The sequence below is a fragment of the Budorcas taxicolor genome, chromosome 14 (genome assembly GCF_023091745.1).
Source record: "Budorcas taxicolor isolate Tak-1 chromosome 14, Takin1.1, whole genome shotgun sequence".
In the NCBI taxonomy this organism is placed as follows: domain Eukaryota; kingdom Metazoa; phylum Chordata; class Mammalia; order Artiodactyla; family Bovidae; genus Budorcas; species Budorcas taxicolor.
This window is the reverse complement of record NC_068923.1, coordinates 35396420-35422923: the sequence shown is the minus strand read 5'-3', so window position 1 is coordinate 35422923 and position 26504 is coordinate 35396420. Positions and strand designations below refer to the sequence as shown.

General features: G+C 44.3%; 1 protein-coding gene and 1 long non-coding RNA gene across 2 annotated transcripts; one reads left to right on the top strand and one right to left on the bottom strand.

The window, feature by feature from the left end:
* Positions 1 to 903: 903 nt before the first annotated feature.
* On the bottom strand, positions 904 to 3053 carry LOC128059500 (uncharacterized). The gene is made up of 3 exons (XR_008200595.1): positions 2936 to 3053; positions 2298 to 2421; positions 904 to 1426 (listed from the first exon to the last, which is right to left on the bottom strand). It is a non-coding gene; the product is annotated as an uncharacterized LOC128059500 (long non-coding RNA).
* A 252-nt stretch (positions 3054 to 3305) lies between these two features.
* LYPLA1 (lysophospholipase 1) lies at positions 3306 to 21035 on the top strand. The gene is made up of 9 exons (XM_052651631.1): positions 3306 to 3447; positions 4372 to 4403; positions 9694 to 9759; positions 11266 to 11313; positions 13075 to 13145; positions 14354 to 14427; positions 16370 to 16471; positions 17358 to 17534; positions 19288 to 21035. The coding sequence occupies exons 1-9, from the start codon at positions 3379 to 3381 to the stop codon at positions 19339 to 19341; spliced, it is 693 nt and encodes a 230-aa protein (XP_052507591.1). The 5' UTR covers positions 3306 to 3378; the 3' UTR covers positions 19342 to 21035.
* The last annotated feature ends 5469 nt before the right edge of the window (positions 21036 to 26504 follow it).

Sequence of the window (26504 nt, the reverse complement as noted above, 5' to 3'; positions counted from 1 at the left end):
CAGTGGGGCTTCCCTGGTAGCTCAGTTGGTAAAGAATCTCTGCAATGCAGGAGACCCCAGTTCGATTCCTGGGTCAGGAAGATTTCCTGGAGAAGGGATAGGCTACGCACTCCAGTATTCTTGTGCTTTCATTGTGGCTCAGCTGGTAAAGAATCTGCCCGCAATGCGGGAGACCTGGGTTCGATCCTTGGGTTGGGAAGATCCCCTAGAGAAGGGAATGGCTGCCTACTCCAGTATTCTCGCCTGGAGAATTCCATGGACTGTATAGTCCATGGGGTCGCAAAGAGCTGGACACGACTGAGAAACTTTCATGCTATTCAGGTCTATATGATAAAAAGTATAAAACATTACTGACAGAAATCCAACATTACCAAAATTAATATCTATCAGTTCTTAGATCAAAAGTTTCAGTTGTCAGATTTCCTCAAATTGGTCTGTAGACTCATGAACCTCTCAATGAAAATCCCAAAAGCCACACACCCCCTTTCTTTTTTTAATCAGCATCAATTTAAGAGTTTTGAGAGCCTACAAAATTTTAAGCACTCAGATTCAGGACAAGAATGATTGAAAAAACAAAAAAACCATGTATAAGACCTTCAACTCAGCATTCTGGCCATCATGTGAGTAATGTGAAGTTTTTTGTTTTTTTAAAAAATCTTTGCTCACTGTCTTCCTTACCCTGGACTCCCTAAGGACTGTTAAAAACAAAATTCAAACTGGGGCTCTGTAACAACCTAGAAGCCTGGGATGTGGGGGGAAGGTGGGAGGGATGTTCAAGTGGGAGGGGACATGGGTAAACCTATGGTTGATTCATGTTGATGTTTGGTAGAAACCAATGGAATACTGTAAAGCAACTGTCCTTCAGTTTTAAAAAAAACCACATAACTTCAACTGAGTAAAAACTAATGGCTTTATGCAACCATTCATAAATTGGGCAGCATCCCATATGGCAAATAGAAAGGAGGTCTGAAGAGCTGCACAGACAGAGGACTTTTAGAGGTAGAAAGAAGGTGGGAACAAGAGTTCAGTTCAGTCGCTCAGTAGCTCAGTTGTGTCCGACTCTGTGACCCAATGGACTGCAGCATGCCAGGCTTCTCTGTCCATCACCAACTCCCAGAGGTTGCTCATAATCATGTCCATCCAGTCAGTGCTTCACCCAACCAACTCATCCTCTGTCGTCCCTTCTGCCTTCAATCTTGCCCAGCATCAGGGTCTTTTCCAATGAGTTGGCCCTTCACATCAGATGGCCAAAGTATTGGAGTTTCAGCTTCACCATCAGTCCTTCCAATGAATATTCAGGATTGATTTCCTTTAGCATTGACTGGTTGGATCTCCTTGCAGTTCAAGGGACTCTCAAGAGTCTTCTCCAACACCACAGTTCAAAAGCATCAGTTCTTCAGCGCTCAGCTTTCACATCCATACGTGACTATTGGAAAAACCATAGCTTTGACTAGACGGACATTTGTCGGCAAAGTAATGTCTCTGCTTTTTAATATGCTATCTAGGTTGGTCATAGCTTTCTTCCAAGGAGCAAGTGTCTTAATTTCATGGCTGCAGTTACCATCTGCTGTGATTTTTGGAGCCCCCAAAAATAAAGTCTGAAACTGTTTCCGTTGTTTCCCCATCTATTTGCCATGGAGTGATAGGACCGGATGCCATATTAGTATTTTGAATGTTGAGTTTTAAGCCAGCCTTTTCACCCTCCTCTTTCATCAAGAGGGAGCAGATTAACTCATTTTGGGGGGGAGATGGAAGGGATCCTACCAGGCTCTCTAACACCCTCAGGCCCACCAGGAAACTCCAGACTGATTCTGACATCTTGCCAGAGACTGAAACAGACAAGTTCGGGTAGTGAGTTTCAGTTTGGTGATGATGCCAGCCTGGCAGAAAGGGCTTGGTTCCATTTGGGGCTGGTTGTTACTCTTTTGACAGATTGCATATATCTTTTAGGGCTTCCCCGATGGCTCAGTTAAAGAATCTGCCTGCAATGCAGGACACACAACTTCACTCTCTGGGTCAGGAAGACCCAGACCTCCTCCTTAGAGGAGGAAACGGGCAACCCACTCCAGTATTCTTGCTTGGAGAATCCCATGGACAGAGGTTCTTGGCAGGCCTCAGTCCATGGGGCCGACTTAGCATCTAGACAACAACAATATAGCTTTAAATTTCTCCACTAGATTAAGACAATGTCATTTGCCGTCTGGTTCTACAAGAATGAAGTAAACAGTCCCTGATCTTCAATACCCCCTGAAAGGAGTTCAGGGTGGAGATCAAGAATGAGGCATCCAGGGACTTACCTGGTGGCTCAGACAGTAAAGAAGGAGGCATCTGTGTTTCAGGAGAAAACTCGAAGAACAGGCCTTCAGACAGTAGATACTTCCAGGTGAAAATTTTTATGAACCCAAACTGGTATCTTCCCACCTTCAAAAAAGCACCAAAACCGTATTTTCTCCTGACTACCAGCAACCTACAGAAATGCTGCTTGACCATCTCAACACTTGGACCAAAATCGTATAGAAGCTGACCTCGCCCACGCCCCCCTTCCAGAGATGCTCCTCAGAGCTCAGAGGCTGTGTCCCAGGGTACAGTCCTTAGTGAGCTCCCAAACAATACGGGACCAGAGCTCACAAGCTGTGGCTTTTCACCAGTGGTCAGTCGTAACCTTCCGAAGGTCAGGGCATTCTGACTTTTAAGTGTGCCCATCTCTGCTCCTCCCAGACCTCACCAGGTAGTAGAGAGGCACTGGGCCCCCTCCCGTGGTCGGGTGCCTAAATCAGTATTAACTCCACATCCGCCCACTGGTGAACCGTGGAAACCCGGTGACAACCGTTTCCCTCTCCAGCTGCAGTTTAGAGGAGGAGGGGAGCGGACCCCCGAAGTAAACAGTGGAGCGGCCCCTAAAAGAAACGCCGCGAAAGCTGCCCCAAGTCCCCACCTTCGCAGGGCAGAGACCCGATGCCCGGGGTCGGCAGTGACCGCGCGCCCCGGCCCGCCAGGCCCTCCGCCCGCATGGAGCATGCGCGGCCCGCGCGCGGAGGTCAACTCGGGCAGCCCTCGGCCGCAGCCAACCGGGCGCCACTCGGCGGGACATTGTGACGCGCAGGCAGCGGCGCGGAGGGCGGCAGGGACGCGCGGGGCCGGGGGTGCGGCGCGGGGCCGGGGGGGCGGCGCGGGGCCGGGGGTGCGGCGCGGGGCCGGGGGGGCGGCGCGGGGCCGGGGGGGCGGCGCGGGGCCGGGGGGGCGGCGCGGGGCCGGGGGCGCGCACGCGCCGGAGCGCGCGCCCGTGGGCGGGCCCGACTCGCCGCTCGCACGCCCTTGGGCCCGGCCGGGCGCCCGCTCCGCCTTCCGCTTCCGACGCGCGGCCGCTGGAGCCGGTGTATGTGCGGCAATAACATGTCGGCTCCGCTGCCCGCCATCGTGCCTGCCGCCCGGAAGGCCACCGCCGCGGTGAGTGCGGTCGCGGGCGCGCGCCGGGGAGCCCGCGGGCCGGGGGGAGGGGGTGGGACGCCTGGCCGGTGGGTCGGGTGCGGTCGGGCGGGGGTGATAGACGCCGCCTGGCCCGGGTGTTTGCGGAGAGCGCGGGGTCACGGCGAGCGGGAGGCTGTTTTCCCACCCTCGAGCCCCCATCCCCATCCTGAGCCCGTGCCCCGATCCCCTTGTCCCCAATCCTGCGTCCCCAGTCCCGATCCACTTGTCCCCATCCTGAACCTCCAGCGCGAACCCCCATCCCATCCTGAGCCCCACGCCCACATCCAGAGTCCCCCACCCGTGCCCCGGCCCCGGGAATTTCCCCACCCCGCCCGGCACCCCACTCCCAGGCCCCCATGTGAGCGGACGGCGCCCCAGCCCCAGGCAGCTCTGGAGCAGGTTTCTGCCTGTCTGTGGATGGGAAAGGCCTTAAGCCCCCAGGAACAGGACTTTATTTTCGCACCTCACACCCCTTATCTCAGAGTTTGAAGGCTTAGTGTCGTTTCCGATCAGGGTGCCACTGCTTAGGAAACTTGTGCGTGAGGATCTCAAACTTTTACCCCGGGAAGCTCCTTTTTTGTGATGGAAAAATTCTACCGCGTAGGTGAGACTCTCACGGTCTGACCTGAAAGAGACAACTGTGTTCTGTAGAATGTGATCGTTTGCCCAAAAGCATGTCTAACTGGAACCTCAAGAAGTGCTAAAACCCCACGGAAGTTATCTGAGGAGCTTTAAAGAGAGAAGTTAAGTATTTTTGCCGCTTCAGCGAGGTCTGTGGAGATAATTAACTTGCTGAAGGCAGTGTTCTGTGACTCCTGGTATCCAGCTTAACCAGAGCCCCAGGCTGTGACATTCTGGTGGTTTCTTGGGGTGTTAATCAGTCATTGCTCTTTTCTCTTTTAGGTGATCTTCCTTCATGGATTGGGAGACACAGGGTAGGTAACCATCCTTAGTACCCTGATGAACGAGGTCATGCACCCCTACACGAGCAAGAATTCACTGTTGAAGAACTCTAGGACTATATAAAAAAGACTGCTAGTCATATTTCTTACACTTGGGTCATGAGATAGAATCCTTTCTTTTTTGATTCCCAACCCCACCCCCTGCAGTTTCCCCCATCCTCTTAATTTGTCATGCATCAACTCCTGTTTCTGGAACATATTAAAACTGCAAACTCCTCCTTGAGTTGCCATGGGTACTGGATGCCAGAGTTGGGAGGTATGTTTGTAGAGCTTGCACTTGAGAACTTTCTGGAGGTGAAATTTCAAGGCAGTTTGAGAAGAACTGGTGGATTTTGTGTAGTGAGATACTATCAATGTGAGTATTCTGAGTGAAATCTTGAATGTTCTGTTCAAAAATCAGTTGAAGGGCAGAGGATGCAGTGTAAAGATTTGTTCTGAGGCTTATCAGACACATGGCTTTAGCCCTGTGGTTTATCTGTCACTCAGCTTTTCTCTGTATTGAGAGCTTTTTTGGGGGGGAAGCCGGGGAGCTATGCCAGGTCTTAGTTGCGCCGACCCAGGATCTTTGTTGCAGTGCTCAAGATCTTCCTTGCTGCATGAGGACCTAATTCCCTGAACAGGGCTCAAACCCAGGCCCCCTGCATTAAGAGCTCTAAGTCTTAACCCCTGGACCACCAGAGAAGTCCTGAGGGCTTTTTAAAATTTAAATCCAGGATTATCTGTTTGAAATGTCAGTCAAGTTGTTGTTATAAAATTGTTACAAAATTACAGAATTGGAGGGAAAGTGAAACAAATAAATTTTGATAAAGGAGCCAAGACACTATTGAGTCTTTACAAGGAAGCACTGGGCTAGAATTAGATTAAGTCTTAAAAGCGATTGATTCCTAGTATCCTTTTAGGCCTCCCAAGTGGAGGTCCATGCCTTACATGGAGTTATGGGAAGGGTTATAGGACTTTATGGTCAACAGGTAGTCCTATGAAAAAGACAGACTTGTTTTCCTCTTTATTTATCCATCTATCTATCTAATCCAGAGGTTTTTAGAGAAGCCCTGTTTCATTACCTGACAGACAGAGAGCATCTTGGTCCCCTGCAACTTTCCCAATAAAGAGCTTTGAGGCCTGAAGAATCAGGCCAAGAGAAAAAAGCTTCATTTGGAGGAAGGTTCTGTGTGGACCCCAGTGTAGCCAGATACTTTAGACAGAAGTTAAGAGTGAGATGGTGACGAAAATGACCACCGTGAGATTATAAAGGCTGAGAGCAGCTGTGACATCTTGACTAAGAGTGAAGTTTATATAAAAAATTAGAAGTCTGAAGGACAAAAATTAGAGGTCTCAGTTCTGACAGTGCTTGGTGGGGTGGCACCAAAGAAAGCTGACATTTAACTGGTTCCATTAACACATGAGAAAATTCAGCACCAGCCTGTCTGACAAATGGTAATTCAGTGTTTAAGATAGTTTTTGGAGAACTGAAGTTCTTTTGTCAGGTTGACTTGCAGGGTGAAGAGGGTTAAGCGATTCAGTTTGTTGCTATAAAAATGGGCAGCTTTTTTTTTTTTTTTTTTGGTTAAGGTTCTTTTTTGCAAGGCCAGCCAAGGTGTGCTGTCTTAACTTGGATCTAGCAGTCTATGTCCTGTAGATTCCTCATGAAAAGTGTTTGGTGGCCAAATGAGATTGGGAGACCTTGTGTAATTCCATAGTTTCTCAATTCCCATATGTCATTTCCCCCACATTTTTATGTTTCTGAGTTTGGTATTCATCTTATATGTGTTTATTGTGATGGTGATTTTTTTTTTTTATAAAAAGATTTTTTTCAGTGGTGCCACTTAGATTATGTCTTAGTGTCAAGGGAATATGATATGGCTTATTCTCCCTTTGAAGCTTTACTGTGTGGGCACTAGCATGTTTAAAGCTCTGAAAAGTTCTGCAAGAAAGACATTTGACCACATGTTCCTCTGCATAACCTGTGTAATAAAATGTGTTAGTCCACACTATATTGCTTGAGATCAGTTTTCCTTCCAAAATAAAGATAGCTTTGGTTATGATTATGGAAATGTTACATTTGTCTTGTAAAAAAAAATTCAGGTTCAGATATATTTGAGAAGAGAATGAAATCAGTTGAAATCCTACAACCCAAAAGATAAATACTTTTGAGAGTATTTTTAAACTGTTTTTTTTTTTTTTTAATACGTTCAAAGGTATAGAAGAGTTGCAAGAATAAAGGGGCTTCCCAGGTGACTCAGTGGTAACTGAGTGACTCAGCTGTGACTCAGTCAGGAGTCAGTGATTCCTGACTCCACCTGCCAGGAGAGGAGACTGGTTCGATCCCTAGTCGGAAAGATCCCCTGCAGGAAGAAATGGCTATCCACTCTAGTATGCTTGCTGGGATAATCCCACGGATAGAGGAGCCTTGTGGACTCCAGTCCATAGGGTCGCAAAGAGTTGGACACGACTGAGTGACTGAGCATATGCTAGAATAAAACAGATTCCTCAATTCCTTCTACTCAGATTCACTGAGCTCTATCTAACATGTTACTGTGTTTGCCTAAACTTGGAAAAGTTGCCAGTACCATGACTCTTTACCTCCCAACTTTAGTACTTACCTGCTAAGCACGAGCACAGTCTCCTGTATAACCACAGACCAGTGTCTGCTTCAGGAAGTGTAGCACTTCTTTAATGTTCTTATCGGTCTACCCTGTTACCTAACAGACCTTGGCAGCTGCCCCAGTAATGTCCTTTGTAGTAATCCTCTCCTCTTGCCCTTCAGTCCCTGCCACGCTGCCCTGAGCAGCTGCAGCGTTTGAGTCTCTTTTAATCTGGGACAGTCCCTCTGCTCCTCTCTGGTGCTCAGGATGTCTACCTTTCTGCATGGATGGTACTGGTCCCTCGTTTAGGTTTGTGTGGCACTTCCTCACATGGAGGTTCAGCCCCATTCATTGCCTCATGCTGGGAGCCAGATGGGGTCCTCTGTCCCATTACTGATGCCGCCCCGGGTCACTCGGTGAAGGCGGTCTCTTCGTTTCCGGCTTCTCTGCGGCCGTATTTTCCCTGTGTGGTAAGCGCAAGTCGTGAGGAGGTGCTTTTAGATGATGCAAATCGTACAACGGACTTTCACCCAGGGCTTTTTGCGTGGGTGAGTCTCACTGGAGGCAGGTGTTAGTGTGTCGTGGTTCTCTAACTGCCACTCCCCTGGTGTTTTTGGCTTGACCCTCCTCACTTCTGTCATGTGGACTCATAGAATCACTTAACAGGTTATGTTCCATCATTGTGTAAAATTTTAGCTGCTTCTATTAAAATAACTTTACAGTTACATGAAAGTTACAGAAGTAGTATTTGGAGGTCCATGGCAACCCACTCCAGTATTCTTGCCTGGAGAATCCCATGGACAGAGGAGCCTGGTAGGTTACAGTCCACGGGGTCGCAAAGAGTCAGACATGACTGAGCGACTTCACTTTGCCCTTCACTCAGATTACCCAGTTGTTAACATTTCTCACACGTTCAAGAATAAAGTTGCAGGCCTGTTGCCTCGTTACTCCACGGAGCTGCAGTGTGTTTTGTAAGCAGAAGGCACGGCCATGTGGCCACAGCATACCCATCAGTCAGGCCATTCGTGTTGACCTGAAGCTCCCATCAAACCCACTGTCCACAGTCACATCCCTCTGCTCTGACCAGCAGTGTCCTTTGTGGGTCCAGATCACAAGTGAGCTGGTCAGGTTGAGCTGTCAAATCTCCTGAGGCTCCTTCAGTCTGAATCGGTCCATCTTCTTAGCTTTGGTGACCTGGACCCTTCTCCCTGACGAACCAGTTCCTGGATGGGGTGGCCCTCAGTCTGGTTTATGTGACTTCTCGCTTTTGGTAGGGACACCACAGAGGGTGCCATGCGGGTCCCGGGCCCACACTGGGTTGATTTTTGTGCCTCTGATGATGATTTTATGTTTCACTACCTGGTTAAGATAGTATCTACCAAGTGTCTCCAGAATAAAATTAGTAAGTATAATTGCACTTTAAAAGTATTTTGTGGGGAGATGCTTTGATTTCATAAAAATGTCTGTTTCTCATCCATTTTTCCCCTTTGGATTTAGCATCCATTAATGATTGCTGTCTGCATCTGTTACTGTGATGGTTGCCAAATAGTGTTCTTCTAAAACATTCCTTCATTCTGTGTGTATTCACTGGCGGTCTGCAATATCGTTTCAGCCCTCTCTGTGTTTGCCTTTTCAGTCAGGTTTCTGTGTCCTTAAGCCTTTTGGGGAAGGTGGATTAAAATAGAGAAGTAGTTAACAGAAAAGCAGTTAATGTTTATTTCAAAACCATTTTATCCAAAAAAGGCTTAAGTTACTTTTATTTTACCCTTTAGTAGAGGTAATGGGGCTTCCCTGGTGGCTCAGTGGTAAAGAATCCGCCTGCAGTGCAGGAGCCACAGGAGATGTGGGTTCAATCCCTGGGTCGGGAAGATCCCCTGGAGGAGGGCATGGCAACCCATTCCAGTATTCTTGCCTGGAGAATCCCATGGACAGAGGAGCCTGGCGGGCCACAGTCCATAGTGTCACAAAGAGCTGGACACAACCTAAGCAACTGTGCACACAGAGGTAACATGTAGAAAGTACCAGGTGTAATGTCAAGTGTAAGCAAGTAGGGAGCTGTGTGTTTGTAGTGTGATCCCATTCTTGTTAAATCTGTGTTTACCTCTCCAGAGATAGCATGCAGAACTTGGAAAAAAATATGTTAAAAGATTAACTGTTTATTTCTGGCTGGAAGGATTTTGATGATGTTTATATTTTTCTAGTTTTTCTGTTACTCCATTTTGAACATACATATGTCCACATTTGCACAAGGTGCGAATGTTAAACTTGTTTTACTTTTGATGGTGTAGTAGCAAAAGAGAGATAGCAGACAGTTGCTTTACCCCTCTGAGGGTTTTTTCTTCGTATAAAATGAATTATATCATCTATCTTGGCTATTTTGTTAGGCACATGGTTGGGAGATTATAGAGTTTAAAAAAATACACTTTGTAGATTTGAAAGTCCAGTGAAGTATATGAAAGAGAAAACACTGCTCTCTAGGAAACATTAGAGAGCTTCTCATGGTAAAGCTGAAATCACATGCTTTGGGTTATTTCTAGGTTGGCAATGATTTTTTAAGGGGTGAAAATTTGTCCTTACAAATGTAAGTAACTATTTATTCTGTTACTAACGGGACTGTAAAACAGTATCTAATGGTGTACGGGACTGTAAAACAGTATCTAATGGTGTTACTTCTCCACCAGGCATGGATGGGCCGAAGCCTTTGCCGGGATCAGAAGCGCCCACATCAAATACATCTGCCCGCATGCGTAAGTGTTTCCAGTTTTCAGGCTTGCGATTTGGAGTCCAGAGAAGAAGCATCATGATAGCTTTACTTTTCCAGAAAAGCATTTGTATATGTTCAGCTTCAAACTAAAGATTAGTAAGTTCTTTAAAACATAAATGTGACCTGGTTACCTTGATTTTTTCTTCCCTTTTGTTTTTTTAATTGAGAAATTTAAAATAATGTTCTCTTGGAGATTGATTGAACTCACAGACAGGAAAATTCCTGTAGATACACAGATACTTGTTAAGTTCTGAGGATATCCATGAGCTGTCTCTGAAGGGGATTTGCCTGTCAGGTTTGTGACTACCTTGAAAAACCTTTGAAATTCCATCAACTAGAGACAGTATGATGCAGCACAGAGAGAACACATACTTTGGAGTCTGTAAGATTTGGCTTTGAATCCTGAAAATATTTTTAGGTCTCCAAAAGATACTAGTAAGTTTTGAGCAAATTCAGAAAGTCCCTGAGATGAGCAGGTCTTAGATCAGAGGGTGCTGAGGAGTGGTAGCCGTGGAGAAGCCAGTGGGATGAGACGAGTGCTGACGGGTCAGTAGTTCAGCCTCGGAAGTGGTCATAGCAGCAGAGTGGATAAATACGAAAGAGGAAGAATATCTAAGACTAGGTAAGAAAAGGTTCCCTCCTCTTCTTATCCTGTAGTACAGGCTTCATCTTAACCATTGCCAGTGACAGCTGCATAATGTGGCCAGAGTTGCCGTGTGCTTCTTAATGACTCAGGCCAGAGACAGGATTCTTGATGCTGTTGGAATTTCTGCTCTATTGTTATTGGCCCCCAGATTGAATTTGGTGTAAACCTATCTTTGAACCTAGGGAAGCAAGTTTATGTCCTCAAGGAGATTTTGCTAAGATTTTGTGACATCTAAGGTGGACTTGTTTCTCAAGTAAGAAGGATGGTGGTGAGATGCAGTTAGAGTGTGTCTGTTCTCTCCTTTGGTACCTGGCTGCAGGCGGGTGGTCCAACATTGTCAGCACAGAACTGAGTTGGGTATAGTGGACACTCAGGCAAAGCTAATGTTTTCCTTATTTATTTAGAGGTCTTGTAAGCAGGTAAGAACTAGAAAATCAGCACACATGTCATTTGAGCCTACGGGAATCGATGTCACCTTTTCTGTGCAGTAAATTGCTTGCATCCCTTCCCCCCCACCCTTAGCCAGTCTGACATTTCCAGCCATGTTGGCCACTGTTTTCTTTCTCACGTCTGGTCTGAAAGTATCGAGTAACGGTGTAGATAAAGAAAGATATTTGTTTGCCAACTTTAGTCCATCCCAGTGGCTGCTCTTGTCTCAAGAACCATTTGGAGAGTGTGGAGCACAGAGTTGCACAGGTGTGTGTGCAGCTCAGCAGATCATCTGTTTAAAATTGCACACTCGATGTTGTGTGAGCCTCAAGTAATTATCTGCAAAAGATGGTGTTGACTAGGTTCTGTGCTATGGTGTATTATTCTTGTTTTTCTTTTTTCTTCCCCATGTAGGCCGGTTATGCCTGTAACATTAAATATGAACATGGCCATGCCATCATGGTAAGTAAGACTTCACTAATTTACTAAGAACTTTTTACTTAGGGTTTTTTTTGTGTGTGTAAACTTTTCTTTCTTTTTTTTTTTTTTTTGTTTTAATCAGAATTGCTTTTGCATACATCAATTTTTAATGAACTGTCTTTAAGTTGCAAAGTTCTAAAGTGAAATGTAACCTTTATTTCACTGTCTTGGTTCTCATGATTTAGATTCAGGGGTAAACTTAAGGAGCTGCGACAGCAGGTAGAGGAAGAGGAGGGAGTGGGTGGATAGAAATGCCACGGAGTCTCAGCACTTGACACACCTTTGCTCACTGCCGTGACCAGACGGGGCGTCTACCTCCCGCCTCGGCTTCTTGGCAAGCTGGTGGGTGTGTAGGGAGACCACTTCCTGATGAGCCCTCTGGGGGTCTTCAGGGTGCCAGGCGTTCCCTGTGTGCTTCACAGTCGCTCCTTTGTTCTCTGAGCCGCATCCAGGCCACGTGTTCTTCCTGCTGCTCTGAGAGCCCTGCCCTCAGTTCTGCTCAGAAATGACGACTCCGACCCCCGGGCCCTGTTTTCCTTTTTACTCCAGCTAGCTCCTGCCGACGTCTTACCTTTCTAGTGACTGGGGGATCCAATGTCCATGGCCCGTTCACAGCCTTGAGTGGCTGTTGCCTCCAGGACTCTTCTTTTCCCGCTGACCTTTTCCTCTCTCAGCCTCAGGCACCCACATCTCCCCTGGGCTCTGCCATCTGGAGCTGCCCCATCTCTGAAGGCACTTAGCCCAGGCCTAACCAGCAGGCATACTTGCTCCCCTGTCTCCACACTCCTGTCAAGGCATCGTGGGGACTCTGGTGTGTTGCCACCTATCCTCTGCTTGTCCCCACCCCCTCTAACCCAGCTGAACGTTCATCTTTGTCTATGGGAGATTCCTTGGCAACTCTCACAGGTTCCTGCCCATGGTGGCCTCTGATTCTTCTGTCTTCCCTCTCTGACAGAATCCCTGTCTGGCACCAAGACTTCCACCTCACATTGCTCCTGACCATAGTCTGAGCATGTAGTGGATAGCGGGGCAGACCCAGATTCAGGGTCAAGTGGTGATAGGCTCTCCAGACTGTGGTCAAGGCGGCCCGAGGGCCTTGTGTAGCAGGTGCAGGCCTTGCGCGCGAGGTGCTGCACTGGTGCAGGGCTCTCCAGCCAGTGTGACTAGGAGGGAAGTGAGGAGATGGCATCTATTCGGGTGTCCCAAGGGCTGAAGATTCCTCCCCAGGTGTTAGGTTAGCCTGGGTCATTCTGCAGGTGTTTCTAACTTTAAATTATGTGACAGTGACTTTCTAATAGTATCTGCATCTACTTAGTGCAAAAGGAACTCACAGGATATCAGATTCACACATTTAAGTTGACTCTTTGGCCTGCAGAGACAGTTGTTATTTAGTCATTAAGTTGTATCTGACTCTTTGTGACTCCATGGACTGCAGCCCACCAGGCTCCCCTGTCCCTGGAATTCTCCAGGCAAGAATGCTGGAGTGGGGTGCCATGCCCTTCTTCAGGGGATCTTCCTGATCCAGGGATCAAACCCATGTCTCCTGTGTCTCCTGCATTGGCAAGTGGATTCTTTACCATCTGAGCTATCTGGGAAGCCCAGAAACAGTTTAGTTTGAATTTAACATTCTAGAGAATATTTCTGGTTAGCGTTTTTTCTCTGAAGTTACCATCAAAGGTAGTTATCAAAGGTAGATATTCTTAGAATCAAACAATTCTTTTAGGACTTTGCTTTATTTTCCAGGTTTGACATTATTGGGCTTTCGCCAGATTCACTGGAGGATGAAACTGGAATTAAACAGGCAGCAGAAAATGGTAAGTAAGGAAAGTTTTATAGTAGATTCGGTTTTGTATTGCTGTTGATGAAAACTATGCAGCTGTCTAAACTCAGGTGGTGGCACTATGCCACTCTTTTCTGATCACTCTTACCTTGTTGGACTGTTAATTATGGTCCATGAAGATGAGGTGGATGGGAAGGAATGGCGTTTTATCAAACTTGAATGCTGTCAGATGCATCATTTTGCTTTCATTGATGTAGGCAAACAGAAAGTCACAGAATATTTCATACTTGTGGCCAGTTAAATTTGGAAATTTTCATCTTAAAAAGGTGAAACTCTTACATATATATCAAAAGTGAAAGGAGGTAAATTTGTAAAAGGTGCAGTTATTCTCATAGTATTATAAAGAAAAATGGAATTATAGGGAGTTACTGAGTAATATAGTTAGTGGTATGTGTTGAAATATTTTGCGGAAACAAAAGAATTCATCTGTTTCCCCGCCCCCCCCCCCCCCCCATTATTTACTGGCTATAGGGAAAATTAATACTGTGTTTGGGGGTTTTAAATAATAAGGCAAATTATTCAAGCACTGTAAATCATGACCCGCGTAAAGTACTTAACTATCTATGATTTTAAACTAACAGCTTTTAGGTACAAATGCCCATGGACGGAGGAGCCTGGTGGGCTGCAGTCCATGGGGTCACTAAGAGTCGGCCACAACTGAGCAACTTCACTTTCACTTTTCACTTTCCTGCATTGGAGAAGGAAAGGGCGACCCACTCCAGTGTTCTTGCCTGGAGAATCCCAGGGACCGAGGAGCCTGGTGGGGTGCCGTCTATGGGGTCACACAGAGTCGGACACGACTGAAGTGATTTAGCAGCAGCAGCAGCAGCAGCCTGGGGTTCATTGGAGAGAAAGAACTATAGAATGTATATGAGCAGAATGGACCGTGGATAAAGGAATATTCATATCCCTCTACACTGATGAGAGAAAAAACTGCTTTACAAATCACGTAACAAATAATTGAACAGTTTAAGCAGTGCCTACGAAATTGAGTTCTTGAAAATACATTCTAATTTTGTATTTTAAGAGAGTGCTTCAAGTTGTTCACTTGTTTTGACCTTTAATACACTGATACAATTTAAACAGGAAAAAATTAATAATGGAAAAGCACATCAGTGGACTTATCTTTGAAAGTATTGGTGATTTAATTTTTGGTGATTTTATTTTTTATGTTGTTTTTAGTAAAAGCTTTGATAGATCAAGAGGTGAAGAATGGCATTCCTTCTAACAGAATTATTTTGGGAGGATTTTCTCAGGTAAGATAAAAGTTTGCGTGGTGTGTCATTGGTGTATTTGTCTAGAAGCCTCGATCCTTTTTTTATGGGAGTCCTGTTTTTAGAAGATGTTACAGAATATGATGTACTCCTTACCTTTAATGCTGAATTAAGTTTGATTGGACTGGGAAGTTCTTTTTTACTTTTCTCTGTCAGTGATAGGCTTTACTCTAAAGATTACGACTTGAAAGTCAGTTTATTTAAGGAAATCAATTGGAGCCTGGAATGTGTTTTTCTTGAGTAACCACAGCGCACACGTAGCTGTATCTGTTAACAGCTACATGATAACAGCTCTAGATAAAACTGCTGAAACACAGGTATGAGGCCCTGTCCCAGGAGATGACTGATGGGAAATAAGGTCAAAGAAGAGAAAAATCCCTTCCTTCTTTTTCTCACAAATTCCCAGTGGTCGAGCCCCACGGACCCCCTGGAATCCCAGTCGGGTGGGATCAGAGTAGGGGCCCCGACAAAGGGGACCCCAGTTGGGGGCTGAGCCAGCCACTTGACCACCCCTGCGTCTGTGCTGGTCCCAAGGTCGGGGCTTCTCCAGCCACACCCTGTGTTCAAGAATCCCTCTGTGGTTCCCATTCTGGAGTAGATGGTTCTGGTGAGGGGAGCCAAGTCAGTCTTGGTGATGTCATTCTGTCCTCTTTTTTCTTGTCATGCAGAACAGGTTTTAGATGAAAGTGTATGATGTTCACTTTTGGCATCTTTCTTCTCTTCCTGTACTTTTTCTCCCACCTGCGGTACTTTTTCTACAGTTACGACATACTGACATTTACATCTTAATTTCAGCTCATCACCTGTTTGCCATGTCACCCCCCCCCCCCCCCAAACTGCCCTCACTGCCAATCTGTAAATCCTCCAAGGCAACAGTTTAGTGTCCAGACGACCTGAATTAGGGCAGTGTCGGAATTATGGAATCATTTAGAAGTTAGAATTCAGTGGAAACATAGGTTGTTGATATGATACAGTAAAAAGACGTGCTGTTGATGTGGTATTTGTTGGAAGTCACGGGTAATGTACATTGTAGTGCACACACTGTGACATAAATGTGGTTATAGGAATGAACACTTGGTTCAGACAGGAGTCTGTCAAGGAGATTCGTAGATTAGAGCAGACAGAAACTAAATCCTAACATCTTAGGCAAGAAAGAGTAAGTTACGAGTCTGGGGTCACATCCCAGAAGCCAGCGATGAGAATGAAGCCAGGCTTTCAGAGGCAGGTCAGACTCAGGTAGCTCTCCCCCGGCATCTGCCTCTCTGCCCGTCGGCCTCACTTGCTTCGCCATCTGTGGTTGGCCTCTGCTTCCTCTCGCTTTTCCCATTCTTGAGCTTACATGTTACATGTTACAGCCACATAGACCGTGACAGTCACTGAATTTCTCAGATGAGAAAGGCTCTCACATCCTTGTGTGGCCCTGGAAGCTGTGGGCTAGAGTGAATACAGGCTTCGGGCGGCGGGTGAGGGGGGGTGGTGGGGGGGTGGTGGGGGGTGTTGTGAGCTCCCAGCCAGTGCTCCCGAGGTGTCCCCCCAGACAGTCCTTATCATCCTGAATTCTTAAAGTAATACCAGTTTAAGACCAGATTTGATTTTCTACCCAAGACTTTGCAGAGAGGATAGTGACTATAAATTTGGACTACCCCTCAAGCATTGTCAGGGCAGCCATGAACTCTGCTGTTCAAACTGCATCTTGGCTGGTTGGGACATCACTGGGGTCTCATGACTGTCTTCAAGGTGGAGAGTCAAGTCCTGGAGGACGTGCTGCTCGGGGGTGCGTGTGTTTCTACCAGTTTGCCTGTTTCAATAGGTGTCAGCCATCCAGTGTGACTTTTTTCCTAACAGATGGTATTGATAACAAGAATCACTCCCACCGCTCTTGGCAGCAGATCCGCCCCACTGACTCTGCCTGTTGTCTCTCCAGGGAGGAGCTTTATCTCTGTACACGGCTCTGACCACACAGCAGAAGCTGGCCGGGGTCACCGCTCTCAGCTGCTGGCTGCCACTGCGGGCTTCGTTTCCACAGGTGCCTGACGCATGCGTGCAGCGGGGCATCGCTGAACTCTGAGATGGCAGATATTGTTGAGAATAGCCCCATATTAGTAGTAGTAATATACTTAAATTTTTAGGGCGGTTTTAGGTTTACAACAAATTGAACTGGAAGTACAGAAAGTATCTGTTTACTTTGTGATCTATTTATGTAGACTTTATCTGCACACTACACTGCTTTTACTGTGGATTGCAGAAAATGTAAGAAATGAGTGAGTCCTTAAAACAAGAAAGAAAGAAGTCCCTGCTGTCATGAATTCTATATTTGATGTCTTTGGTACACTGTAAGATTTATATCAAAAATTAGGGCTATTTTTAATACATAGAAATAATGTTTTTGGAATGCTCAGTATGCTCACTGCTTAACAGCAGAATTTTGCCAGAGAATGTAGTTTTTAAATACTCAATATGTAAAGCAGTACATAATACACACAAAGGATAAGGACATTTTCAAATTCATCTTTAAACCTAGCATTTTCTTTTTTCTTTGTCACTATATAGTAACTCTTTGGTGTCTTGCACATAGTGTTGTTTATTAACCTTCTTATTTAAATCAAGTAAGAGCTGAGAAGAACATGATTCAGCTAAAACATACTGAGTCCAGACTCTGGACATATGACTAGGATACAATGTGCTTTGAGGAACTGATTCATTAGAACGTTTAATATAAGCAGGGTGATCCTATGTCCTTTAAATGAAGAGGTGGGGGGCACAGGGATGGAGGGAGTTTCATTTCTGTGGCCAGATGTCACCTGTGATGTAAGAACATGCCGTATGATACGTGCCTATCTCTGGTTGTACGCGCCTGACACAGCGCGCCACCCCTTTGAGTGAATAACACAGCTCTGTCGTGTTGTCTGCAGGGCCCTATTGGCGGCGTGAACAGAGACATTTCTATTCTTCAGTGCCACGGGGACCTGGATCCTCTAGTCCCCCTGATGTTTGGTTCTCTCACTGCTGAGAAGCTGAAGACATTGGTGAATCCAGCCAATGTGACCTTCAGAACCTACGCAGGCATGATGCACAGTTCATGTCAACAGGTAAACGACAGGAAGCAGTGATGACAGGCATACCTCTGCAACTTTTTGCATGTGATATTTTTAGGATAAATAACATTTGATGGCTTAGGGGTTTAAAAGAAGTTAATGAATGAATTCACATTGAACCATAGGTTAGTAGGACTTAGATCAAAGTTTATTTCGTTTAATTCAACATTCATTCATCAACTTCCCACTTGCAAACATTGTACGTAATTCAAGGACAAAAAACATTCCTTTATTAAAATCTAAAGTAGGTTAACTCAAATGAGAATTTTTTTTTTTTTTAATTTTTACTTTATTTTACTTTACAGTACTGTATTGGTTTTGCCATACATTGACATGAATCCACCACGGGTGTACATGCGATCCCAAACATGAACCCCCCTCCCACCTCCCTCCCCACAACATCCCTCAAATGAGAATTTTTAATAGGGGAGAAGAGTATATATCCAAGTGACTATATAGCGAGCAGACTGTGATGTATGTTATGTTAGAAGTTTTTTAAAAGTTCTCTGAAAAGCTCTCTGAGAAAGATGATCGCTTGTTAAGAATGAAGGACGTCAGGATAGGTTCAGAGGCTCTAAAAGGCCGAGACTAAAAACTGACTGCTCAGCACCAAGGCAGTCCAAGTTAACATTTTTTTGCACCTGTCAGCCTGGCTAAATCATCTACTTTTAAGGGCAGAGAAGGCAAGTAGTAAGATTTATCCAGAAGGACGGGGGACCTAGGACTCTAGGTGTGACTGAGAAGGCAGTTGAACCCCTGATGACGTATCAGATTTGGCAAGGCTGGCAGCCAGATCCCAGGAGGGAGGGGCTGCAGGTCGAAACCAGTGGTCTTCACAGCCGGCATCCTGTCACAGGTGCCCCGAGCTTAGCACACACACACCCAAGCCAGGACCCCAAACTCAGTGCCTCTGGGTCAGCACACTGAGGACTCGGGGGTGCACCTGGGCACTTGTGTTTGTGTGGAGGGGACCTATGCACTAAATGGGAGGACAGTGGATGGACAGCTTGAGGCAGAAAGTGAGAGGCGGTGGGGCTGGAGGAGGTGGCATTGCAGGGACCTTTGGGACCACAGAGGATGTACAATAGGCTGGAGGTGATACCGGTGAAGGGTCTCTGTGTGCTGGGGTTTGGATCTGTGAGGTCAGACACCAGGGGTAACAGCAGGGAGCCTGTTCTGGGGCAGTGATAAGGTGGAGCCGCAGGTAGGAGGCATGGAGCCATGTCTTCGGGGATGGGCTCTCTTCCACGGCTCTCTAGGCCTGTCTTGGGCACCTGCCCTCCCTCCTTCAGGTGGCTGGTTGTGTGTGATTCCTCATGAAGGCACAGAGTGTTTGGTGCTACTGGTATAGCATCATCGTTTTAGTGGGGGTGTGTTAGAAGCTGGGCACTGATGCTTAGTTGACAATAGTTGTGTGTGTGTATCATGTCTTCTCCAGGTGGTTATTGTCACTTCTCAACCCCCCTTCCCCCTGACCCCCAGCAGAACAAAGTACATACCATTTTCCTGGGACTTCATAACACTAGAGCAGTCATTGAATGTATTAATACAATCATCACTATCATCGTAGAAAGTATTCCCAGATTTCTGTTGGTGCTTCATTTCTCTGTCACCACTTTTTATGTAACTGTAGTAAAACCGTGGTTTCACGTTATCTGTGCACACCATGGATTTAGTTAGCAGAATTTAGTAGGGATTTCATTTCTGATTTGTGTAACTGCTTATCAGACCTCTTTATTCCAAACAGGAAATGATGGACATCAAGCAGTTCATTGATAAGCTCCTACCTCCCATTGACTGACACCGCCAAGAGGCCTTGTGTAGAAGTGCACACCAGCATCGTCCAGTGGAGCACACACTTCTTCCTGTGCCCGACCTTGAAACCTCTAATGTTTGCAGTGTTAAAACGTTTTGCAAATATACACCAATGACACAGACTAAATAAATCTCCTCGTGGGAAATGTATGATCTTTGACATTTCTCTATATGTATTTGTATGATATGATCCAGGATACACTAGTGTTAAAATAGATGAAGCAGCCAGCTTCTTTCTCCCAAATGTAATTCAGCAAAATCATAAAATACTGCAACCGGACTTTTTTTAACTAGGTCACTTGAAAATTACTAGTATGCTTAATGAAAACTTGTTCAGGTGTAAATGAGGATTTAAGACATAAAGGGTTTATACGTGCTGTGACTTAGGACTATGGTCATATCCCCAAATTACATAGTCACCATGCAGTATCCATATTTTTATATATGTGTTCTTATATACTTAATGATTATAATATTAAGAATGAGGTGTTATTACATTATTCCTTATAAGAGGGATAATGCTTCTAAGTGTCCATAAAGAGTAATATTGCTCTCTAGAATTAATGGCCCTTTTATTTTGGGGACCAGGTTTTTCTTTGCTGAATATGATTTCTGTTCTATTTAATGTTCTTTTTTCCTCTCTAGAAATATGTTCTTTCTTCTTTTTATCCTTCATAACAGACCAAACATTGCCTCCTTGCCATAGACACTTGCAGTCAATATATGCTGTAATTTGACATTCTGAATCACAGAAGAGGTGGAATAAAAATGTACTGATACTTATAGAAAGAAAGCTGACATCCCTTCAGAGTTTGTACACTACTTCCTAAACTGGAGTTTAGTCCACATTTTGGACCTTCAGAGTTACTAGAATCTTCAGTGCAGGAAATGAAAATAATTCTGTGGTTGTATTTTCCTGTAATTAACTGAAAGAATAGTTCATATTCTAGTATGTTCTGGAATATTTAAAACTGATCTTAAAAACTGTAATCTCTAAGATGATTTGCTCTAAGGTGATTCTCCTCATAGCATAGAATTTACTTATTCTGCACATATGTTTGAAACCGACTGCTGTAGGAAATGAGCAATCATTTCAAAAATTTGCTTTATTCTTCTCTGCCAACAGACTCATTTAAAATTTTCACTGTAGTCAAACGATATTTTTAAGTTAGCTTTTGTGCAAATGTAAAAATAGCAATTATTTGATTTTAAATAATCAGATTTTTCAAACTATCGGTTAAAATTACTTGAAAATAAATTTATGGGTAACAAAAGTTAGTCAGAACTCAGTAGTTACCACACAGTTTAATACATACCAAAAATGTACACTTGATATTTCTGAGCTGGTCATTTTTCTGCTGTATTCCAGCTGACTAGGACAGTGTTAGGATGGCATCTTCATAAATGGGTGCTATTTGATGATGGAAGTGACTTGGTATGGACTACATAGAGCATGTGAATAATGAAGCCATATGTTTATGTCTGGATTCACAGTTTTTAAACAATCATTTACTAAGTCATTCTGCTTTACCTTGAAGAATATAAACTGTTGTTTCACTGACACAAATCAACAAGATCTAACTTATGGCAAGAAATAGTCCATTGAAATACTGTGCTGTAACGTGGGAAAATGTAAATCTTTTTCACGGTTTCTATCAATGTGAAATAAAATTGAATTCTGACTTTGCTGTGACTGGCTCTTTGGAATATCTTTGACTTTTGAATTTGCCTTGGAATGGCTGTACGGAAGAGGAAGACAATGATGCAGTTACAGGAATACAGGTGGAGAGAGCAGATCGATGGTGGAGTGGAGTCAAGTGGGAGCCAGTGTTAATGAGCTAAAAAAATCTCCAGTTTGATCTTAAGGGTTCCTGGCCTATTGAAGTTTTCTGTGGTGTGTCCTTCTGTCTTCTCCTTTCAAACAGTTTCACGGGATTTTAAAATTAGTGTCATAAATCAGTTATCCAAGTGGTTTTTTCTCCTTTTATTTCACTGCTATTTCTTTCTTTTCCCTGTAAAGGGATCCTGTCTGCCTTTTAAACAGTCCTTTGGCTTTTGATTTTGAATCAAGTGACCAGCTCACCTTTTCGTGAGGCTGCTTGTTCCATTTGAGGGTGGCCTTCCTGCTTAAGAGAGTTCTGTGCTGAAATCTTGTCTCCAGCTTTAGCTCTTTCTTAGATTTATCCTTCACAGCAGTGGCTTATTTCATGTGATAACCTTTTATTTCACCATCCTTTTGAAACTCTTGGTTCAAAAATAGGTGTGGTCCAAGCATGATTTTAAATCTATCTACAGATAACAACAGTGTCTTACTAAAACTTAAGTGCTTAGTCCGTTCCAGGCAGGCACTGTACTAGGCATTTTATATCCTTTACTCATATAGTCCTCACAACCTTATCTTCATTTTCCAGAAAAGGAAATATACCTGGAGAGATGAAGTGTTTGCCCCTGGTCCCAGAGCTGATATGTGTAGAAGCCAGGGTTCAAAATGATGTGTTTTCCTTACCCTGTAGTCCCCTGCCATGCTCTGTGCCCCCAGGAGGTAATTTAAATGCTTCTAAACATTAAAAAAAAAAAAAAAAAAAAAACTTGTTTCATATCATTCAAAACACCAAGTAATGCCGAATAGACTGGGGTAAAATTCAGCTTGCCCTAAATAAATTGCATCCTCCAAAGCGCAGAAAGAACAGAAAAGGAACCTAAACCCCACAGGCCACACCTAATTTGGGGGCTCAGAAATAACACCATGATGAAGCAGGCATCCTTTCAGGGGCTCCACTCTGTCACCGGGTGAACCGGAGAAAAATCTGACTCCTCGGAAGGGATAGGAGGAATTTGTCTGTCTTGGCTTGGGCTCTGACAGCGAAAAAGAGGGGAGCCCTTCCCTTGAAACCACAAGCTTTCCTCACAGATACCTGGATTCTGAATTTGTACTGTTAATGTGGCCTGGAAACACATAAGCTTCTAATGAACAAGAATTTCCCTGGAAAGGTCCATGATGGTTCAGTGGCTAGGACTCTGTGCTTTCACTGCCAGTGGCCAGGGTTCATTCAAATCCTGGTCAGGGAACTAAGATCCCACAAGCCTCAGGGTGCAGCCAAAAAAAAATTTTCCTGGGACTGTGTCTGCCCCTCTGGTACCTGGAAGAAGCAAACAGATTCTCCCATAGACAGTGATGTATTCTCAGCCCAGGTTGGTTAGTTAGCCCTGCCAAAAGTGAGCTCAGCACCCCTAAAGGACAAACCTGATGAGAAAACTACCTGCACAGGTGAGTACCAGGTGACACAAAAGGCAGAGGGATCACTGGGTTCTCAGGAAAGTGAAGAGACTAATGGTATAAGAGAGTTCAACCAACCAGAGGAAAGGACAGACAGGTGAAAGCACACAGTATCAGAAAAAGCAAACTTGTAGACACACAACATAAACACTCCAGTGAGAAATCTTCATGGAGAAGGATTATTTATGATGGTATTTATGATGGAGTAAAATACTTGAAACAACCCTATGTGGAATAAAAGTCGCCCAGCTAAATAAATTACTCTTCACTTGTACAATGGCTTGTTACACAGCTGTTAAAATTAATTTGGGAAAGATTCAGAATAAATTACTGATGAAGAAGTATGAAACACAAAGGAGTGGAGAAAATAACACCGATATATTTCACTTGGCTAGGATTTGCATGAAAAAAAAAGAAACCCATATGTGAGAAGGATGTGAAGGATCTGATAAAACAGGTCACACAGCATGACTGGGGCAGGGATGCAGCCGGTAAGGACAGGAAGGGAGCAGGCCAGGCTTGGATATACTTTTTTTTATTCTTCAGATTTTTTTAAAAATAGTGGTTAAATATAACAAAATTTACCATTTAAACCACTTTCAAAGTATACAGTTCAGTAGCGTGTGCAACCATCACCACCGTACACCTCCAGAACTTTAATCAGCTTCCCAAACTGAAACCCCACACTCCTTGAGTTTAAATCGTCACATATGACCTACAAAAAATACTCAAATAGATGAGTTAAACTGCATATTAAACACAGAAGACTTGTATGCATGAAACTGTGTATGAAAGAAACTCATTAGAAGAAATTCGAGGGAGCAAAAGGAAGGGTGAGAGACTGGAAAAGCAAAATGAAGAGGTCCAACCTAAAGTTTCATGGAAGCTGCAGAGCACAGAATGGCAGAGAAGCAATACTTGAAGATAAAATGACTTGACATTTTTCCAGACTTCAGGAAAGGTAAGAAATCTTAGATTCAGGAAGCAACATGAGTTACTAACAGAAGAAACAAAACTAAGGCTCTAGGGGCTTCCCTTGTGGTCCAGTGGTTAAGAATCCGCCTTTCAATGCCGGGGATGTGGGTTCCATCCCTGGGCAGGGAGCTGAGATCCCACATGACACATGGCCTGCCTGTGTGCCACAACAAAGACCCAGTGGAGCCAAAAAAGAAAAAAAATTAATTAAAAAAAAAAAAAACCAAAGTTTCTAAAGAGACATTTCATGGTGAGAAGCAAAACTGAATACCATAGAATAAGATTCCTTTTTTTTTAGAAAAAGATCTTAACAGCAATCAGAGAGAGCCTACTTGAAGAGTCGCATCACACTTTAACAAAACACCACCACCAGAGGTCAGAAGATAAAGGAATAACATAAAAGTGGAAGAGAAAGGATAACTGATAAACTTAGAGGTGAATTCATTTTACAGTGAGGGCAAAAGAAAACCACTTTGATATAGAAAGTTTATGAGAAAAAAGAAGAAAAAAATGAATTAGAGGAAAGGAGAGATGCAAAGAATGGGCAGAGTGATAAACATTTGGGTAACTCAACAAGCAATGGCTGCATGAATCTAACTAACTTGGGAGCTGAAACACAGTTTAAAATGACCTAAAAGTCAAGGAACTAGCAAGGAACATGTGAAATCCAAAATTAAAAATACAATACTATTTACCATTCCCCAAAAGAAAAAAGAATACCTACCTGTATACCTAAGTAGAAATCAATGATGAAAAGATAATTTTAAATCTAAAACGAAATAAAGAGAAAAGGGCATGGTTCAAATTACTCTTTCACCCAAATAACTGAGCTAGAACCATATCTGACATCCTAGTATAGAGGAAACATTATAAGGTGGTGAGTTTTGATTAGTGATGGTTAAATTGGGTGTGGGGTATGTCTGCAAACTGCACGAGATGGTTCAGTTCAGTTCAGTCGCTCAGTCGTGTCTGACTCTTTGCGACCCCATGAATTGCAGCACGCCAGGCCTCCCTGTCCATCACCAACTCCCAGAGTTCACTCAGATTCATGTCCATCGAGTCAGTGATGCCATCCAGCCATCTCATCCTCGGTTGTCCCCTTCTCCTCCTGCCCCCAATCCCTCCCAGCATCAAAGTCTTTTCCAATGAGTCAACTCTTCCCATGAGGTGGCCAAAGTACTGGAGTTTCAGCTTTAGCATCATTCCTTCCAAAGAAATCCCAGGGCTGATCTCCTTCAGAATGGACTGGTTGGATCTCCCTGCAGTCCAAGGGACTCTCAAGAGTCTTCTCCAACACCACAGTTCAAAAGCATCAATTCTTCAGCGCTCAGCCTTCCTCACAGGCCAACTCTCACATCCATACATGACAACTGCAAAAACCACAGCCTTGACTAGACGGACCTTTGTTGGCAAAGTAATGTCTCTGCTTTTCAATATGCTATCTAGGTTGGTCATAACTTTTCTTCCAAGGAGTGAGCATCTTTTAATTTCACGGCTGCAGTCACCATCTGCAATGATTTGGGAGCCCACAAAAAGAAAGTCTGACACTGTTTTCACTGTTTCCCCATCTATTTCCCATGAAGTGACGGGATCAGATGCCATGATCTTTGTTTTCTGAATGTTGAGCTTTAAGCCAACTTTTTCACTCTCCTCTTTCACTTTCATCAAGAGGCTTTTTAGTTCCTCTTCACTTTCTGCCATAAGGGTGGTGTCATCTGCATATCTGAGGTTATTGATATTTCTCCCGGCAATCTTGATTCCAGCTTGTGTTTCTTCCAGTCCAGTGTTTCTCATGATGTACTCTGCATATAAGTTAAATAAGCAGGGTGACAATATACAGCCTTGACGTACTCCTTTTCCTATTTGGAACCAGTCTGTTGTTCCATGTCCAGTTCTAACTGTTGCTTCCTGGCCTGCATACAGATTTCTCAAGAGGCAGGTCAGGTGGTCTGGTATTCCCATGTCTTTCAGAATTTTCCACAGTTTATTGTGCTCCACACAGTCAAAGGCTTTGGCATAGTCAATAAATCAGAAATAGATGCTATTCGGGAACTCTCTTGCTTTTTCCATGATCCAGACGATGTTGGCAATTTGATCTCTTTCTTCTGCCTTTTCTAAAACCAGCTTGAACATCTGGAAGTTCACAGTTCACGTATTGCTGAAGCCTGGCTTGGAGAATTTTGAGCATTCCTTTACTAGCGTGTGAGATGAGTGCAATTGTGTGGTAGTTCGAGCATTCTTTGGCATTGCCTTTCTTTGGGACTGGAATGAAAACTGACCTTTTCCAGTCCTGTGGCCACTGCTGAGTTTTCCAAATTTGCTGGCATATTGACCTTTTAGAACTGACACCCAAAAATGTCCTTTTCATTATAGGGCACTGGAATGCAAAAGTAGGAAGTCAAGAAACACCTGGAGTTAACAGGCAAATTTGGCCTTGGAATGCGGAATGAAGCAGGGCAAAGACTAATAGAGTTTTGCCAAGAATGCCCTGGTCATAGCAAACACCCTCTTCCAACAACACAAGAGAAGACTCTACACATGGACATCACCAGATGGTCAACACCAAAATCAGATTGATTATATTCTCTGCAGCAAAACAAGACCAGGAGCTGACTGTGGCTCAGATCATGAACTCCTTATTACCAAATTCAGACTTAAATTGATGAAAGTAGGGAAAACCGCTAGACCATTCAGGTATGACCTAAATCAAATTCCTTATGATTATACAGTGGAAGTAAGAAATAGATTAAAGGGCCTAGATCTGATAGAGTGCCTGATGAACTATGGAATGAGGTTCGTGACATTGTACAGGAGGCAGGGATCAAGATCATCCCCATGGAAAAGAAATGCAAAAAAGCAAAATGGCTGTCTGGGGAGGCCTTACAAATAGCTGTGAA

What these genes read in the sequence shown, in the direction of transcription:
- LYPLA1 (XM_052651631.1), top strand. Translation starts at nt 3,379, where the DNA reads ATGTGCGGCAATAACATGTCGGCTCCGCTGCCCGCCATCGTGCCTGCC. An exon ending in CCCGGAAGGCCACCGCCGCG is followed by an intron (nt 3,448 to 4,371) that starts GTGAGTGCGGTC and finishes TTTCTCTTTTAG; the next exon opens with GTGATCTTCCTTCATGGATT. An exon ending in TAAACAGGCAGCAGAAAATG is followed by an intron (nt 13,146 to 14,353) that starts GTAAGTAAGGAA and finishes TGTTGTTTTTAG; the next exon opens with TAAAAGCTTTGATAGATCAA.